This window comes from Acipenser ruthenus, chromosome 16, assembly GCF_902713425.1.
Source record: "Acipenser ruthenus chromosome 16, fAciRut3.2 maternal haplotype, whole genome shotgun sequence".
NCBI lineage: Eukaryota > Metazoa > Chordata > Actinopteri > Acipenseriformes > Acipenseridae > Acipenser > Acipenser ruthenus.
In genome coordinates, this window is record NC_081204.1 from 7,702,357 (window position 1) to 7,721,607 (window position 19,251).

Here is a 19,251-nt window from a genome sequence, read left to right on the forward strand (position 1 = left end):
TAAACTAGTTGCACATACCGATATGTGCTGTGTGTATGAGCGTTATTTGTGAATGAGTAACTATATGATGCCAAGCGCAACATGTACAATCCATAGAAATATGCTACACAATTATGAACTTCAACATACCACCCAGCAGTGAATAACACTATTATTTTAGCAAAACAAATAAATAAAAAATTCTAGCAGACACTGATTTGAAAGTTAGTGTTAACTGGGGATAATGCTATATAACCAGCATATGATGGTTATAAAGGAGGCTGTGTGGTCCAGTGGTTAAAGAAAAGGGCTTGTAACCAGGAGGTCCCCGGTTCAAACCCCACCTCAGCCACTGACTCATTGTGTGACCCTGAGCAAGTCACTTAACCTCCTTGTGCTCCGTCTTTCGGGTGAGACATAATTGTAAGTGACTCTGCAGCTGATGCATAGTTCACACACCCTAGTGTCTGTAAGTCGCCTTGGATAAAGGCGTCTGCTAAATAAACACATAATAATAATAATGATAATAATAATAATAATAATAATAATAATAATACTATAGTACTGCAAAACAATAGCAGTCTAATCAAAATGTAAACCAGAGAATAATAATCTGTTACTGTTGCAGCTGCTTGACTGGCTCTTACCAGCTGCTTACACAGTGCCATGCCTTCAACCAGTGTAGTAGGACGACGTTATGTGTACATTATGCTGTTTTGCTATGGCTCTGCATAGTTGTCATACCATGCTATTCCCTCGGGAGCTCGGACGCACATTACATGCTCCGTGAGTTTGAAGGCAGTAGCCAGTGACGTCACGGGCGCCATATTGAAGTGCTGATTTTTGTCTCCGTCGCCGTAGCTTTCTGTCTGTTTCCTGTTGGAATAAGGGGGAGGTAGATAGAAAAATAGCTTCTACATTTCACACCATAATCATGGAAATCGACACACTTCTAGAGGCTCTGAAAGGTTAATACATGTTTTATAATTCTACCTTTACTTTGCTAAGAAAGAATTATTGTGGCGGGAAATAAGCGAAAAGTGTTGTAATGTGTTCAATGTGCCTGTATGTTGTGTGTTCATTTTTCTAACATAATTTGCAAACAAAAGGGTTATTACATTGGTATTTTAAATTTCTGATAACGAAAGACGTATGCGAGAATAGTTTTGGGTTGGTTTAATGCGTTACGTGTGTTATGTTGTTTACTCAATACTGGTTACTGTTTAGCGACTGTAAACTAACATTGTATTATGTAAGGCCTCAATAATAATATATTTCTTTATCGACAAAGTTTATTTTTTTACGAAACAGGCAGTAATCTATATATTGTTTTACCATTTCGCTTGCGTATTGCTGTTAACTTTTGAAGCATATTGTACTAAAGGCTAGTAAGACTGTTTTGAATGCTTTGTGTATTTCACTACAATTATTTTTCTACTGTTTTAATTTTAACTTTTCCCCTGCAGATTTTGAGAAGGAAGGGAAGAAGGAAGTGTGTCCAGTTTTGGACCAGTTTCTTTGTCATGTCGCAAAAACTGGAGAGACAATGTGAGTCAGAGAAGAGGCCTATTATTTATTCTGGGTAGAATGTGAGAGAGATCTCAGAGACTGTCTGGCTCCACTGGGGGCTGTGGGAACTGCAGTTAGGTTTAAACATGCTATAGCTTGTTCAGTGAGTACGTATAAAAGTATTATAACGGGTTAAATCAAATGTTTATTGCAGAGTATGCACAAAATATAACTTTTAGCAAAACCATTCCTTTCTACATTTAAATAAAAGGGAACCCTATACACTTTTTAAGGACCACAATTTTTACACCAGTACCACTTTTATGACAGATTTGTATTGGGGTTGTGTTTTGCCAGTATTCTGGCCATAAGTCTGTGACCCTATATTGATAAATGCTGTTGTGGCTACAAAAACTAATGCAACTAATCTAAAAACATTTCTTAGTGACTCCATGCACATTTGCTGAGCAAAAAGATTTACATTGCTACATTATGCCAAAGGAGGCAGGCTATTACACTACTCCATGACTTCAATTTGTTTGTAATCATCAGACTATAGATTATTGTAATGTTGAGGTGTCAGAAAACAACTTATGCCTAAAAGCAAGATTTAGGAATATAGGGTTAATCCAAAACATTTCTGTGTAAAGGTAGATTAAAAATAGAAATGTTAGTAGAGGTTGGCCCAAATAAGAGGGACTGTGATGCTCAATTTCTGTAATTGAACTAGCAATATTGGTCAAGGTCTGACCTCTTACTAGTTATCCTGGTACTATAAACATAAAATGTTCTTGTAAATAAAGAATACAAGTGGATTATAAAGGCTGCATGTAATGTATCTTATATTGGAATGTAAAAACAGCTGTGCAAACAATAATTACATCATTTGCATGAAGGCACAATGAACTGACTTTTAGTGAACTGCAAATTGGGTACGGAGCATGATCTTTTTCCAATACTAAAAAACTAGATCTTTCTTACTAATGAAATCTGAATGTTCTAATATTATATTACGGTGGGCATCACTTTGTGTAGATTAGTATTATTATTTCAAACTACCGTACAGGTTAATTTGCTCTTAATGTAAACTAAATTGTTGTACTTTTGTCAATCCAAAAATAATCTTTATGCTAATACTATTCATATATATGTAGTTATACTTGACATAAGCTACTGCACATTTGTGGTTTGTACCTTAACTGAATGCAACACTCATGCTAAACTGTGTGACATGGAAGTCTGTGACAAAATGTAACCCAAATGTAAAAAACAATATATATCTATAGCCCTAAGGACAATGTGATTTGATATACAGTCCTCCCTCGCTATAAGGCTCTCGATTAAAACACGCCTCGGATATAACGTTCCTACAGCATGTCCCGACTCCCCCAATCCCCTGTGCTAGTGATTCATGCAATATTTCTACAGTAAATACAATACCGGTGTTGTTCAAACTGTCAACAACTTCTCAGTCTAACTTCCGTTTCTGTCTCCCTTTTGATACAGTATCTGAACTCAAGAAAAGCTGTGCTGGCACTTTATAACACAGACATCTTATTCAGTATTCGTTTTACAACTAAATAAATATTAGGCCTATTACGTGGTTATCTTTCCTAATGTATTTACTTTTGTGCTGCGAGAGGAGCTGCGGCTCTCTGGGAGACGAGACGCTTCAGCTTTGCTTCAGCCCCGCTCCGGCAGCCGAACCTGGGGCGAGCCCATTCCCTCTTCCCCTCGCCCGACCCGCTCTCCTTCTCGCACTTGGTTTGCTTGTCTGTCGCTTCGAACTGAACTCCCGACCGCCGTTTAGCCAGGCTATTTATAGTTTAAAAACTGCTAATTAAAATGATCCACGAGAGGGAATGTTACCTTTTTTTTGTAAACAAATATAGCGTTGATTACATGGTGCTTTATGCATGATTAATTCACAGAAAGTTACATTTTTGTATCACTGTATGTGCATTAGAGAGGGAGTTATTTTATTATGTATTTTAGCCAATGTGTGTTATGTGTTCCGCGGCGCACCCCACCCCATCCCCCGTTTATAACGCTCTTCGGTTGTAACGCTCATATTGTGTGTCCCCCGAGACACGTTGTAGCGAGGGGGCACTGTGATGAACTTGCATCAAAAGTATTCAAAAGTTTATTTTTGAAAGCTCAATGGATACCTTGCCAAACTTCCTGACTAACAAATATCTAGTAAAGTTGTTTATCTTACTATGTTAGATATCTTCTCATATTGCAATAATTATATCATTTGTTTTCTGTTTTGTGTAAACCACTGAATGATTTCAATACATACAGATTATGATATTGGTTTTAGTTTTTTTTTTAAATACCTACAACATTTCTATTTTTCCACATTCAGTTGTTCTCGCCCAGATGAAGAACGAGGAACTTGTCCTGAACAGGCTTGGTAACTAAATATTTTACCTAAAGAATGTTTTAATTTGTAGAGTTTTAGATGTATTGTATCTTTTTTGGCCTGTTTTTTTAATTCCACAACATATTTGGGTGCCAAGTTTAATATGGATGGCTGACTTAGTGGTCCAGTGGTTAAAGAAAGGGGCTTGATACCAGGAGGTCCCCACTCAGCTACTGACTCACTGTGTGTGACCCTGAGCAAGGCACTTAACTTCCTTGTGCGCCGTCTTTCAGATGAGACATAAAACCAAGGTCCTATTTGTAAGTGACGGCAGCAGTTGTTGGTGCATATTTTACCCCCTAGTCTAAGTTGCTTTGGATAAAAGCATCTGCTAAATGACTCCATAATAATAATAATATCAAATAAGTTGAATGTCCACAGTTTCATACTAGCTGTCTTTAAACGCATTTCTGAACACAAACTTGTTTATAATATGAAGATAATTTTATTATATTGTAAAAAGTTAACATTGTAAATTTAGTGGTTGGATTTAAGTGTTGCATGTGTAACCCAAAAGCTTGTGCGCATATGATGCAAATTAGTGAACACAGCATACACCCTATTGTACTATATAAAAACTTTTGCCTGGGCTTGTAATAGAAGCTGCTGAATGTTAACATCCTGAATATTTAACAAAATGCTCAAGTACAAGTAAAAAAAAAAAAAAAAAAACTCCTGAAGTTTTTGCAGTATCAACATTTTTGGAAAAGCACAACGTGGAAAGGGAGGGGGAGTTTATCATAAACTTTAAACAGTACTGATGGTACAAATGTTTTTATCACAAGGAGTCCAAATCTGATAGGCCTAATGTACAGTGACCATTTTAATCAATTTTATGATTTGTAAAACCACACATTTTTGTAAATCTGTAACTTAAGAATGATTGAGTCGCACTATGTGACGATATAGGTCTTAGGGGATTAGATTTTGGTACAGCCTGAATATTTGCCAGTGTAACCACACTGAGGACACGTTCCAGAACAATTTGAGAAAATTCCCAGCAGGCACTGCACCCAAGCCAGCTGCGTTCTCACCTTGCTGCTTTCCTTTGATTAACTAGGTGGTAGCATTAAATACAGTGATTTTAAATAGTCACTGCGTTATACATTACACTAACATAGTAAAAGTAAAATAAGATTAAATGTATGTTGCTTACCTTTCCAAAAGCTTTTCTAATCCTCTTCAACGTTCACTTCATATGATGGCGCCCTTTATTACACCATAGTGTGAGATGTCTTCACCTTGCATAGTACGCATGCTCATATTCTCTTCTCCTGAGAGAAGTACACCCTGCTGTTTCATACAAGTGTAAGTGCAGCCTTCCGGAACAGTTTTCTAGACAATTCTGGAACACAGTAAGACTAGAAAGGTTTAAATGCTCCGTGCCATACCACGATTGGAATCTGAAACCTTTTTGTAATTTGATTTTGGGTTGTTTAGCGCAATGGATTGCTGTCTGATTGGTTTGGTTTTCAAAATGACTGTACAGCGCTATCATTGTTTGTTTATGTCCTAACGATTGCATCCTAATAGAGGTCACTCCTTTAAGGAAATTAATCGACAGTCCACACACTCTGACATCTCCCAATTCTTTCTCTGATCAGTGCTGAATATGACACCTGACATTGAAAGCAGTTTTGTATTTGGTTGTTAGAACTCTTGATAGTTAAAATTAATTTATGTTCTTGTTGAAATGAAACTGTCAATTTAATAAAGTCTTCAAATTCCTGTTAAATATCCCATAATTTTCTTTTTCTCTATTCAGTTCTCACACCAATGAAGAAAAGGGAATTTGTTCTGAACAAGCGTGGTAATTAAATATTATACCTAGGTTTTGATTTTTTGTACCCTTGAAATACTGTAGTTGGGTACAGTTTTCTGTTTGAATTGCATTGAATTCCCAGCAAATACAAAGCTGGTCCCTTTAACAGGGAAGATTGAAGACTACACATGGTAAATGACACTTGACTTGGAACGGATTGCTTTTTTTTGGTTGGAAAATGTTCATAAATGATGGATGTAAGCATGCATAAAGAGGTTTAAAGATCAAAATGAGATTGTTCACACTGATTTTTAGGAAATGTAGGTTTTGACACACGTAGCAAATCCTTTTTTTTTTTTTTTTCTTTTTAATTCTTTCCCTTCAGAAGGGCCACTTGTTAAGTCTAGGTACATTTGTCAAACTTCATAATTTTAAACACAGCTTGGACTAAATGTGAGGTACTGAGAAATAATGGTAGTCAGTTAGCATTTTATGACAAAAAAATAATTAGGAAATTAGTCATTCTGGTTTTGAGGTATTGATTTATAATTTACTAGATTGCTTTTGGGGTCTTAATTAACCTTCCTTGCTCATGTATTTCTACAGTATATCATTTTATGTTTTTCATGTTGGCAAGTATCACTGGTTTTTAACGTCTGACGGTAATCCCACTACTGGTTGAAATGTGTGACAGAAATCCATGTGGAAGCATCACTGGGCACAAGTAGTGTGGAAAGCTGTATGCTACGCTGGTGTGGCACAGACATCTGTGTGATGGACCAGTCCCTTACACAATTAGAATTTTGGGGAGGCAGCCACAGGAACGATTCTTTGTCTTGCTGTGCCTTGCAGAATTTGAGATTGAAGAGGGGTGGTTGAATAACGTTTTCTGGACTGATTTCTTACCCATTTTGTACTACATGGACATGGTGAGAAACTGCAACTTTATTCTTCTGGAGTGAAGAAAAGCTGTGAATTCGTGCTGCAGCCTGTGCATAGTAGTCACAGTGTAGCGGGTTATTTTGCTGAATCGGTGTTGGGATGCATTTCTGTTTAAATATATGGATGGATTCTATGTCTGTAGGACCATCAGGGAGGTCAAGGAGCAGTATAATTTAGAGGTGCCAGCTACAACCTGGAATCGGGAAATTATGTATGTTGAACTTTTTGAAGCAGTCACTTTTGAAATGAGGACCACTTTACCAAAAACAAAAATGGCTAGTTTATTATTTATTGTTGTTTTCTTTTTTTATACAAAGACTGGTTTCATTTTGTTACCAGTCACTATTCCGCTTTTAACTATACTATTGCCATTTGCGGGAGCTGCATTGCTGATGGCCTGTCATATTTCTATAGGTGAAAATAGTGGATATGAATGTGAAAGTTGTATTTTGTTCAAGAGCAGCAATGTACTGAATGATTTATTTTATTTTTTTAATATCAACTTAACCCTGTCTTTGAAGGAGAGAAGACAAAGACAAGCTGAGTCCTTCCGTAGTTTGCAAACTCCTTTGTAATCCGTAAAAGTACTGATTTACGGGTTAAGTACCACAAACATGGCTAATGCATGTGTTTGGCGGTCTGAATGTCTAAGCAATGCATAGTTTTCTAGTGTATTTTAACAAAGGTTTAAATGCATTCCCAATGAGCATCACAGAACAAAGATTTAGTGTTTGACTTGTTCAAGTCATCTCACTGTCTGTTGATGGCTATAAAGAGAAAATAATGTATCCCTTGCTGGGGTGGAATGTAGTGGAGGCGTCTTTGTAGGTCACAGGGACTTTCCTGATCCTCTCTCATTTTGTTACAGCTGTGGCAGGGGATGTGTGTAGTAAAATAATTTTCATATTCATCTGATAAATCTTGGACTTTTGTAGCTGTAATTTCCCACACACACACTTCCTAATTTTAGATATTTAAATAAGTTACTGAAAGGGTTCATTTATATATATATATAATTAAATAAATTGCTTTGCTTTTTATTGCTCTGAAGAACACATTTCTGATTGCAACGGTGTTGTAAATATATACAGTACTGTACGTTTAGTTTGATGGTGACTGTTTGTTTTTTTATTTCCTTCTTTCTCCAGGATTCAATGGTCGCAGTTCAAAAGCTACTTCCTGTTTAAACTTGAGAAGGTGATGGATGATTTTAGAGCCTCAGCCCCTGAACAACGAGGACCTGCTAACCCTAATGTGGAATACATTCCCTTTGAGAAAATGAAGGAACGGATACTTAAAATCGTAGATGGATATAATGGGTACGTTTATAGGACCAATTCCACCTTTTTTCTCTTCCCAAGTAAAATGTAGAGCCCCGTGTTTTTGCCACAACTGAATCGACGCCGTAATTTATGTGTTCTGGTGACAGTTATCTGAAGCTTGAGCTGTAACTTACACTATTCAGACTCGATCAGTCATGTATGGATAACATTGGCGTTAGATAGGATTTCCTAACTAATGTTAGGATAGGATGAGGCACTTGGGAAATTGTAAACACTGCTGCCTTAGGAAATGCTTTTGTAGTACCAATTTACGAAAAATCCTATCCTAGGCATGAAAGATAAGATAGGAAAGCAAGTTAGGAAAGTGTTCTGTAATACTGCCCCAGGGTTTTTACTTTATTTGTTTACATGTATTAATATGTTTTCTGTTTTAGAATCTTTGATGCATTAAATTTGACACTCATTAAATGATCTGGAATGTAAATTTGTCATATAGTGAAATAGCGCCATCTGCTGTGGTTAATGAAGTATGAGTTATGGGCCTATCCACTTACAGTAGTAAAACCCCAAGTTTACTGTTAGTGAGTGTTTAATTTGTATGTACTGTCAGGAAGAATAATCAAGGACTATGTTTATTTAGATGGAAAGATCTCTGAAGACTTTAATATGCACAGTTGACATACTTTGTCTACTGCCATTTAATATGCTAGTTATTTAATATACTCAAAACCCTACTTATTCAATTCTAATGTCCCCTTTTTATAAGTATTAGAAATGTATTTCCTGGAGAATTAATTGTATTCTTGAATCTGTTGCAATTTGTATCTATAAATAAAGCAATGTTCTTTTCTTCTGTCAATTTCAGAATTCCCTTTACCATTCAGCGACTCTGTGAATTACTTACTGATCCTAAGAGGAATTATGCAGGGACAGACAAATTTCTCAGAGGTGTAGAAAAGGTAATCATGATTAAATCATTGTTGTGGAAGTGATGCTCTTTGAAGAATCGAGATCCAACACATGCATTTATGGATACATTTCTCATACATTTAATAGGAACTACACAACTGGAGCACATCTTGTTGAATTTAATCTGCCCTTGCATTAGCACTTTTAAATAGCCTAATACTTGATAGAATATTTGTTGTCGGTATTGATTTCAAAAAGACAAAAGCATATAAAAGAAAGGTACCATCAGTATCTTAGTAACACTTTTTTTTTTTTTCTTAGAATGTTATGGTTGTCAGCTGTGTTTATCCAACATCAGAGTAAGTAAACTTAAAAAAAAAAAAATGTTCTGCAATTTTAGAATATATTACATTTGTTCATGTTCTATGCCTTACAATAAATGAGCTCCTAAAAGCATGGTTACATGTACTCTTAGCTTAGATACATGTTTACTCTGTACAAAATAATGCAGTAATGTACATTTTAAAATCATTATGCAAATCTATGCGTATGAATAAGGGAGGGAGGTTACCTCCTGTTGATTTTGCGCAATGTGCAAAAATCTTTGTTGACCAAAGGGCATGAATTGACTGCAGAAAGTTGTGTGCAGTTAACAGCTGGAGTTTTTTTGGCAGTGTTATTTTCTGCATCTTCTGTAGCTGAAGATTTCAGATGGTACAATCATTCAGTTATGAGTATCACGAAATAACAGTTCAGATGATTTCCTTTTGTAATTCAGTTCCATTCTCTTTTTTTTTAGGAAAAATGGTTCCAGTAGTTTGAACAGAATGAATGGAGTTATGTTTCCTGGTAATTCTCCTGGGTATTCAGACAGGTAAGACTGTCAAATCATTTGAGGGAAAGTGTGGCAAAAGTGTCGAACTGCCTTTGGCAAAAGTGAAGATCTTGTATTAACTCTGGAGTTTGCATAATTATTATTTATGCTGATGTATATTCTGTAGTAATTTATTGTAATTGTTTTTCAGAACCAATGTAAACGGGCCTGGAAAACCAAGACCAATGATTAGACCAAAGCTTTCGTTATCAAGTCCTTTAGCAACAAATGGTTTACCTGACAGTACGGAAAATAAAGAACCTACAGTAGAGCAGACAGAGGAAAAGACTCACGGGTAAAGATTTAATGTAAAAAATAAATAAATAAACTGCTTAAATCTCTTCAATAAAATATGCTGCCTTAAAGCTGTTGTCATTCTTATTGACATTACACTTTCTGTATTTGATTGTTGTTTGCCACAGTGGTTTAGCATATCTGATAAAAGCATACCTTTTCTAACTGCTGTTTTTCAAGACTGCTAACTAAATAAAAATGCTTTTCTTTTCAAAGTGAATCTTCAACAGAAGAGGAAGGTGCTCTGGGCAGCCCAGTTAAAAATAAACACCTTGAGGAAGAGGACCCTATGGAGGCTGAGGGTCATGAGGTAAAAAGGCTGAAGTTTGACAAAGAGGAAGAAGAGAAGGAAACTCCCCAAGCTGCACCCAGTGAAAGCTCTTCTGAAATGCCAGAGGAAGCTGAAACATCTTCAGCTGATCAAGAGGGGGAGAAGGAGAGCAGTCCGTGTGCAGACCAACAAGGGTTACAAGAGGAAGGTAGTATATTCATTTTAAGAGTTTATACTGTTGAAAAGATTACCTTAATTATATGGAAGTGTGGTTAATACACGGGGGGGGGGGGGGGGGGCGGCGGTCAATTTGAAAATGCTGACTTCATAATGTACATTGTAAGCACATACCTTATTAATCTTGGCGTTTTTATATTTTCAGAGCCTTCAAGCACGCAGACTAAAACCCCAGATGGGCCAGCCAGTGGTGAGAAAGCTCAGAGTGAAGTCTCTGCTGGCACTGAAGATTCTACTGAGGAAAGTAATCAAATGGACCAGTCAGAGGAGCAGACGGAGAAGGATTTGAGCCCTGGAGCCAGGGAAACCAGTGAGAATACTGCCCCTGTCAGTAGCACCAGTGAAGAATGCAGTGCGAATGAAGAACCAGGGACAACTTCATCTGCTGAAACTCCTGAAATTCCATCAGAGAGTGCAATGGAAAATGGCACTGAAGCTACAGATACTGCAGAAGAACCTATGGAACAAGACTAATTCTAGAATATTTTTGGTGCAGTATTTTCCTTGAGGCGCTGATTTTACACTGTAAAAAATATATGTAATAAAAGTGGACATTTAGCTTTTCAAAAGAGAAGGTTCTCCATGACTTCTCAAAGGAGTTCAAACCTGGAAGAGTTGCTCATCCTAAGTACTGTGAATACCAGCTCCTTCAGATCAGGCTTACCGCTGACATTCTTGTTTTGGTCAAATCAGTGGTTTGTGTATAGATTTTTATTTAGAATAAAGTTTTTAAACTGGAAAGTTATAATTATAATGACAACTTTTTTGGATCTCATTACATTTAGTTATACAAGCTTTTGTCTGGTTTTCTGACTTTTGTGGCAGGTTTTTCATTCTTCAACGTTCTTTCAACATTTAAACACATTTTAGGGTTTCATTTTAGAATTCCAAATTTCATTTTTAATACTCTTAACATTGTTAGAATGGTGCAGCTCATACAATCCTTTTTTTTCCTGTCTCCAAGATGTACTTTTCTAAAATTGTACAAGCCAAGGTTTCAATATCTCCGTCTCATAAAACCTAACCTATGTGAAACCCTAAAATCAACAATGTGTTGAATTGCCAGGTTTAAAACACATTCCAAGAAAGCAAGTCAAACTGTTCACCACATATACATTGAGGTGCCTGTATCAGTGGGTTTCAGTTAGCTACAGGAGAGTGGTTAATGCGAGGGACTGAGCTAATTACAAGCTGTTTGACTGAAGCTTTGAGTTAAAGAATGAATGCCTTTTCTAGCAAATATAATTGCACCGATTAGAAAAAAAAAACTGAAGTTATTAACTCATATTTTTCAAATGGTGTGACTGTATAAGTCGGCTATTCTAAAATGATTTATGTATGCAGAGGTCATTTCTTAGACATACCACGGACTGTATTGGAAGAGCAATCTAGCATGTTAACATTATGTTGTAAAAAAAGCCCAATACAAAATATAATTTTAGGGGTGAATTGAACCACCGTAATTTATATACAATTTTGAACTGAATTATTTTTTGAACATACTACTTTGACAGCCAGTGGTTGTTTCATATTTGAAGACCAGCTCAAAGCACAAATACTGCTTCAGTCTCCAGATATTTTCAGCGTACAACCCCCTTTGTATATTCCACGTCCTGTCAGCTACAACACTTGTTACAATTACTGGCTGTCAAGTTTGTACCTGTTTCTGCAACTGTACTTTTTGATATATTTAGAATTTTTAAATTTCTGTAAAGTAGATTTTGTAGATTGTAATAAGTGTTCACGGCCTTTGTGAAACGGTATACAATTGTATAATTTCTGTGTGTAAACTGAATGCTTGGGCTTTCAATACAGTATTCATATAAAGCAATAAATGTTAAAGTTATAAATTTGGGTATGCTTTATTTGTATCAGTGACACAACTATTTTACTTTTGGCAGCAATAAAAGATTTTAAATAATTTGTTCTGTGTCTCCCCTCCTAACCGTAGCATTTGAATGTATATATATATATTTTTATGTAACCAGTATTTTGGTTTGGGAAATTTAACTTTAAAGCTTGTTATGGTCTACAGAGTAACTGCTGCTTTGCTGTGAAAACACCAACTATGGAAGTCAGCAAACACCATTTGTATAAGCTAAATTACTAAATAATGCTGTAGTATTCCAGATATAGTGTGCACATAACTGAGCTGCTTTGGGTTACAGTGATTTGCTTGTACAGTATATTACATGAGCAAAAACACTAATATGCTATATTGCATTCTTTATCCCTATATAACATGCAGTCTATATAGCATGGAGAACAGGATGATGCTTACGTATCATAATGATTACTTAATAAATCCAATAATATTATTTTAATCTACCATTAAAATACAATTATGCTTTCTGCATCAATTCAAAATAAGTTAAATTGGATTATGTATGATGTTTACATTGAACACTTCTTTTCTGCTAATGGGAAATAAAGTTTACACCCATAGAACATAAACAGTACTCTGAAAGTCTGAACCTTTTCAGTGTTTCAATTAATAGTCCATTAATAGAATGTATACTTGAGTGTTTATGTTGGATTGTATTGCAATGTACTTAAGTCTTTAAAATTAATATGATGTCTGTTGGTTTAATTTATATTGAAATTTGCTTCTATTCTCAAAGGAAATAAATCTGGATTTTCCAAATCCCAGTTATGGAGTACGTCATGGGCAGCCATTTAACTGTAGTTTTTGAATGCCCATCTCTTAGGAAATAAGATAGGGTCAATAGGGAATTGGCTACAGCTTGAAATAAAATGAGTAGTAATTTGATATGGATAAGCAAATGCTAGAGATTAAGGGGCTGAATCCTTCATACTGACAGGATGTGAATGTGGGTAATGTTAGTTGTCCGGATATTTTAACCAGTTCTTGTTTGACATTACCATTATTTATATCTAATATATTCTGTATTTGGAAATGTCATTGTAATACTGAGTTTTCATTGCATAACTGTCAAGCCTAGTTTAATTATTGGTATATAAATTTTGTGAAACCTGTACAGACCTTTACGACATGTGTACTACTAAAAGCGACACAAGGCAAAAGGGTGTGTAATCTTGTTTTAATAAGAAAATCTGCATTTTGGATATCTGTGAGAATAATGTTACTTTGCTTTTATTGAAGGGAATTAAAGGGGATTTAAGCATTATGTTTTATGTAAGCATTTGCATCCCATGTATGGATTCTGTCGAAGAAACACAATTTATACAGCTGAATGTTCCAAAGGATTGATGTCTCTGAGGCTGATGTTTCTCAGGCTAGCTAGTCTTTGAAGAAATCATTGAGCTTAACATTAGAACCCTCTGCCAGTGATGTTTTAAAAATGACACATTGTGATGTTTATGCCAGGGTTTCACAAAGTATCCAGATTTCTGGTCCTTGAAAAATTACCAAAAGATTGGTGCTTCTTAAAATTGTCCTATGTTTGCTTGCATTAAAATGCTCACTAATAGAATGTACTGGTAACTGCGATTTTAAATGGCCAGTTAACAAACAAAAAACATTACAGGACTGTAAACCTATGCAGTTATATTACTGAGATTTTGAGATTCATGGCATCGCCAAGTCTGTCCTTAATCTGGGTTAAAGCTGGAGCAATTTCTTTAAAAATACAGTAAACCATTAAATCCATCTGTTCCAAAGTGATATACTTTAGCTAAAAAGAAGGAATTGCTGCTGAAATGTAATCACATGCTGCTTTTTACAATCGCGATGCATTTCTTTCCCAAAAGAAAGTTTGTGTTATTTTTCAAATTACATTAAGTACAGTTTGCTGTTTGAATACTGAACTTTACACGAAGGTGGTCCTAACCTTGGAACATTACCCTGCACCCAATGGATATCTGCTGCATGTTCAGCTGACAGGCCATCCTGACTGAATTAATACTCCACTTGAGGGTGCCACATGTTCTGTATTTAAATTTTACAGTTGAGTTTCACAGGTATACCAGAAGAGACTTTTAAGGTTTTGAAAGTTGGTGATTTTATATCATAGTTGATCTAATAAACAGCATCACATCTTCAAATCTATTACCAATGTTATAGTACGATTAAAGCCCTGTGAAAATCGCAGAAATTATCTTTCAAATTCACGGCAGTGTCATATTTCACGGAATGTGCATGGAACTATTTTATGCATTATGTGTGGAGGTTATTATAATTTTTTGTAAACATTAAATAGAGATAAATGCACTGACATAAAAATCAACACCAAAGTTATTGAAGTACTTTACGGTGTTGTAATTAACAGCCTGAGGCCCTCTAAGTAAAGTGTATCTGCAAGGACTGCTTCAGGTGCATGTTCACCATTTAGGTCTTGCAAAACAAATACAACGTGTAACCCACTGTTCTTGGACATCAGTCGACTCGTCAGTGACCACTGACAAGCAACCAGACTCCAGAATATCCTGCTTGTGATACTCTGCAACTTTAGGTAAGTATATTCATGTCTCAGATGGGCTGAGGAATCATTACACTCAGTCTGAAGAATTTACCTAACCTTTGGTTGTTTTTCAAGAGCGATATTTGCACAAACAAATGCATCTGTCAGGCCAAAATGTAATGTGTTTCGTGCTTCACAGTTTTCACTGGACTTCTGGAACATACAAATACAAATAATTATGAAATAATCTGTTTTTATTTTTTTAAGAATATTGTAAAAATCGCGGTATTGGGCTAATTTCACAGTTTCTGCGCATCCCTGACATCAAGATTTACAAGTATGATACACTTTTTTTTAAAAAGCGTATGTAAGATGCATTAGGAAAAGGTAAGATATTGTAATGTGCTGTAAGGAAAGCCGGTCCAATACAAGTTGCCCATAATTCAATTTCATTTAGGTGGCACATGGAGACAGGCTAATAGTTGTGTTCTGGTTAAATTCGGGTGAATTGGGGTGTGGGCTTTATAGTGAAGCATCTTAGTGAGGGAGCACTGTAGCTGTAAATGGTCTTTAATAAACATGATTGAGATCTAAGCATTGTATATAACTTTGGCACAGTACTACAATGGAATTTGTTGTTTTTTTAGTCAAATAATTTAGCCAGTGAATGATACGTACATAATTAATTAGTAAACTATTCTGGATGTACAGCTTTAAGCAATATGGTAGACTTCATTAGTTGATCTCTTTTCTGCTTATTTACTGGGAGAGGCAAAAAGTTTACATAATTTCAATGCAATTCGAGGATTAGGCTAAATTTGTGTTTGGGGTCAAACCCAAGGCAGGTATTACAAAGGTTTATTCTGCAGCTTGTTTATGAAGGTTTTTTTTATAGCTCCTGGCTGAGTTGTTGCATCCTAATTTAAACTATAAAGATGATTTAGAAGGCCATACAGCTAAAGTGATACAAAGTTAAAATGACATCCATAACAAAGCTGTATACTGTGCGTATACTGGCCTGTTACTATCTTTGATTTTTTTGCCAATACAATTACTGTTTCTTCTGTGTCTTTTCTGAGAACTTCAAATCGAAATCTCGCTTGCTAGTCAGCTTGGACAGTTGCTGTGCCTAACAAATTAGGATAATTACAATGGATTATTTCAATTCACCAGAAATTTTGAACTATATTCAAATTACTCCATGACTCATTTTAACATTTCATCACAATATAGTGACCTCTTATAAATGACAAAAGTAATTTGTAAGTATGTTGGATAATATAACATGAAATGTTGTTTTTAATAACCTTGAAGTCACTTGTAAGATATTATGCTCATAACTCCATTTTACGTGGGATGACAGTAATATATGTATTAATTTAAAACGGAAGAAAAGAGAAGCACTTTTATTTTAGCCCGGAATATAAAATTATTTTTATATCAATTCTCAATTGTTCATTGTAACCCTGTGTCCCAACCAAGACAGCTTCATTTTATAACTAAACAAAAGGGACAGTCTGTGAAGACTGCTTATTATACTGGCTCTGTGTTTTAATGCAACGGCCCATACAGTTCATTCTAAGGAGAACCTTCATATTGTGCCATGAAGTCACCATTACCTTTTTTTTTCTTTTTTTTAATAAGCAGTGTTCATTCTCAGTCTATGAAATACCTACTATCTTAAAAAGTACAGGTAATGGATTTTATATTCCACTGATAAAAAGTAAGAAGCCTGTCTCAGGGAAATGTTTCAGAAAGAGAAAGGAACATGTTCCTCTTTACCTAAGCTGTGTGTTGAAATGTCACATGGTAACTAGTCAATCACTTTTATGGTGCTACCATATCAAATTGTTCACAATTAAATGTGCATACATTGAATTGAATACATTTGAGGTGTTAAAGAGCAGAAGATCTACTGGAAATGAACACGGTTAACATGAAAATGTAGCATGCAGGATTTCCAGTGCTTGTAGAAAAGTACATATATTAACATGTATATTATATTGTGCATTGATTACATGATTGTGTTACACTGCTGTGTGTGAAGTTACCAGTAAAGTGATGCCACACTACACTACATCATTGCACTATGCGGAATGTCTGATTTGGCTTGCCTGATGAATGCTTCGGTTGATATATCATTTTATGGAATTGGCCAGACACACGTTTTTTTTAGTTTGTTTACCCAGTAGTCCAGTTGTGCTTATTCAAGATTTGAACAGCTTGCCCATGCAGGTAGCTTATCAGCTTTCCAACACATTTTTTGTTGTTGTTATCCTTCTGTTGTGAATTAAAGCAAATTATACTGTAATGTATTTTTTAACCAAAAGGGGGAGCTGTTTAGTTTTCAACCAAACACGTTAAAAAGGTTTACAATAACTAAAGTTACTGATATGCAAGAAGATTCTGAAACAGAATGTGCCTAAAGTTATTGTACGCAGTGATATTTAAAAAGGAATGTACTTGAAGCTGCACAATGATCAATTTATTTTTCACTAAAATGTAATTTCTTTGTGTCTCCACTTCATCCTTCGACAGTTCAGCTTTTATACACTATCGTTAGGCAGACACTGTTGTTTTTATCTAGCTTTCTACCCTTTTATACTGTACCGCTTTGACACTGTGGGAACAGTAGAGAACAATGTAACCTGCTGAAATGCTGGCAGGATGTTTTTTCAGCTGTATTCTGATTGACTCGTGCACAATTAAATATAGGTATCTGGTACTCTTTTTAATTAAATAAACCAAGGGCTCTTGTGCTAGAGGGGCTTTTCCCTGTAATCTAGTTACTCAGCCTCAATTCGTCCACCTTACATTGCGTAGTATTTTTCAGCAGTCATCGTGGCTTGTAAGAAAAGCCAACCAGGTGACAATTTTCATTAGATGGATATCTCAGCAGTGTACCGAATTGAATTATAAGGCCCGCTTTCCTCCTGTGTTGTTTTTAAAAACGTTCATTCAGATTAAAGAGAAGACAATAGGATGTGCTTGAAGAAGCCATTCAGAAAATTGCACAAGAGGCGATGGATGATTTAGATCAGCACTTGGGCTATATACCGACATTTGTTAGAGTTAGGGTTAACCTGTAATCTGACCTTACTTGAATATATGTTGCAGTTTGCATGCTTGTGGGGTGTGTGTGTGTGTTTGGGGGGGGGGGGGATCTAATAGAAGATATAAACTGTATATAACCTCTAACCTTTTTCGGCATAGTAGTTTGGCCGGATCCAAACAACAACAATGTTATGCGTCCACAAAGCCGACTGCATCAAACTGTTGATGACAGGCCTGTTACAGAGGTTTAAAGTAACCAGCATGCAGAAGATGAAGCAGATGGTGCTTGATGCAGGGGGATGCTCTGTGGGGGTAGTGGGATTAGACAAGGGTTAATTGTAACCCCACATGTTAATTTTGTTGCCAAGATCTACTTACAATCATCACCTTTGTTATCAAAAACACAAGCTTCTTTTAGTGTTTATTGCTGTAGTAGCACTTCTAAAAATCACATCTACTTGAATTTAGATAAGAAGGCTGAAAACTAACTAAATAAGTCCAACTCTAGAAAGCACCTATGTTTTAATGTGTAGCTGAAATGTCTGCTAAATGGAGTAGTACACTATTCCTTCCAATAGACGTGTTTGTGTCATGTTGATGAATGGTAAATGTTTGAGAGAAAAAAGATGTTCTTTACTGTAGTCTGTGGATGGCCTAGAAGGTTAGGGACTGACATTTATATTTCACATCTTTCTAGAGGAATATCAATAAGCATTTTAATAATAATCCCAATTCCCTTTAAAAATCTCTGCCATCTGGCGTGGCGGTGATGTATGCTCTGCCTAAACATCATTTGGTCTCCTGATCTGTTGTAACACTTTTTTCTCCAGAGATTCTCTTTAGTTGAACCCTACTTAACTGATGAATGAAAACCAGCCTTCTGCTAGTGACTTCTTCCCCTGCTCCCTTGCATATTCACCAGTGCTGACACCAAGTGACATCCTTAAAAGCTATGGAGAATTGATGTACTGTAGGGACCAACAAAGGCTGCTATTCAGCTTTAGAAGCAAGGGGCGGCAAAAAGAGATGTTTCACTAAAACAGCTTTAGAAACTTGTCAAGGTTTGCCCTAACAGACAATTGGTTCCTATCAAAATAATGGCAATTGCCAGATCTTCTATGAGACCCTGGGCAAGGGAAACCTTGTCTTATTTATTTAATTTAAAGCTGCAGTTAAATGATTCTTCTTGCTTAAAGCATTGACGTGACGCTTTCCTCGAGTGAACCATTGACACAATTAGCTGTAAAAAACTAATTTCTAACAGCCCAGGGCAAACACTTTCTCTATTATTGTTCATCCTGGCTCCATGTGGATTTGTGAACATATTCAG

General features: G+C 35.9%; 1 protein-coding gene across 3 annotated transcripts; it reads left to right on the forward strand.

Moving 5' to 3' along the window:
* Window positions 1–728: 728 nt before the first annotated feature.
* On the forward strand, window positions 729–12,335 carry LOC117412499 (serine/threonine-protein phosphatase 4 regulatory subunit 2-like). 3 transcript variants are annotated; one of them, XM_058988660.1, is made up of 11 exons: window positions 729–947; window positions 1,446–1,527; window positions 3,857–3,904; window positions 5,679–5,723; window positions 7,766–7,936; window positions 8,766–8,859; window positions 9,131–9,168; window positions 9,609–9,683; window positions 9,835–9,978; window positions 10,194–10,456; window positions 10,631–12,335. In XM_058988660.1, exons 1-11 carry the CDS (start codon window positions 914–916, stop codon window positions 10,957–10,959), a joined length of 1,323 nt encoding a protein of 440 aa, XP_058844643.1. In that variant the 5' UTR covers window positions 729–913; the 3' UTR covers window positions 10,960–12,335. The 3 variants fall into 3 exon arrangements, with proteins under 3 accessions (XP_058844643.1, XP_058844644.1, XP_058844646.1); XM_058988661.1 differs by lacking the exon at window positions 5,679–5,723 and having other exon boundaries at window positions 730–947; XM_058988663.1 differs by lacking the exons at window positions 3,857–3,904; window positions 5,679–5,723 and having other exon boundaries at window positions 730–947.
* Window positions 12,336–19,251: the final 6,916 nt, after the last annotated feature.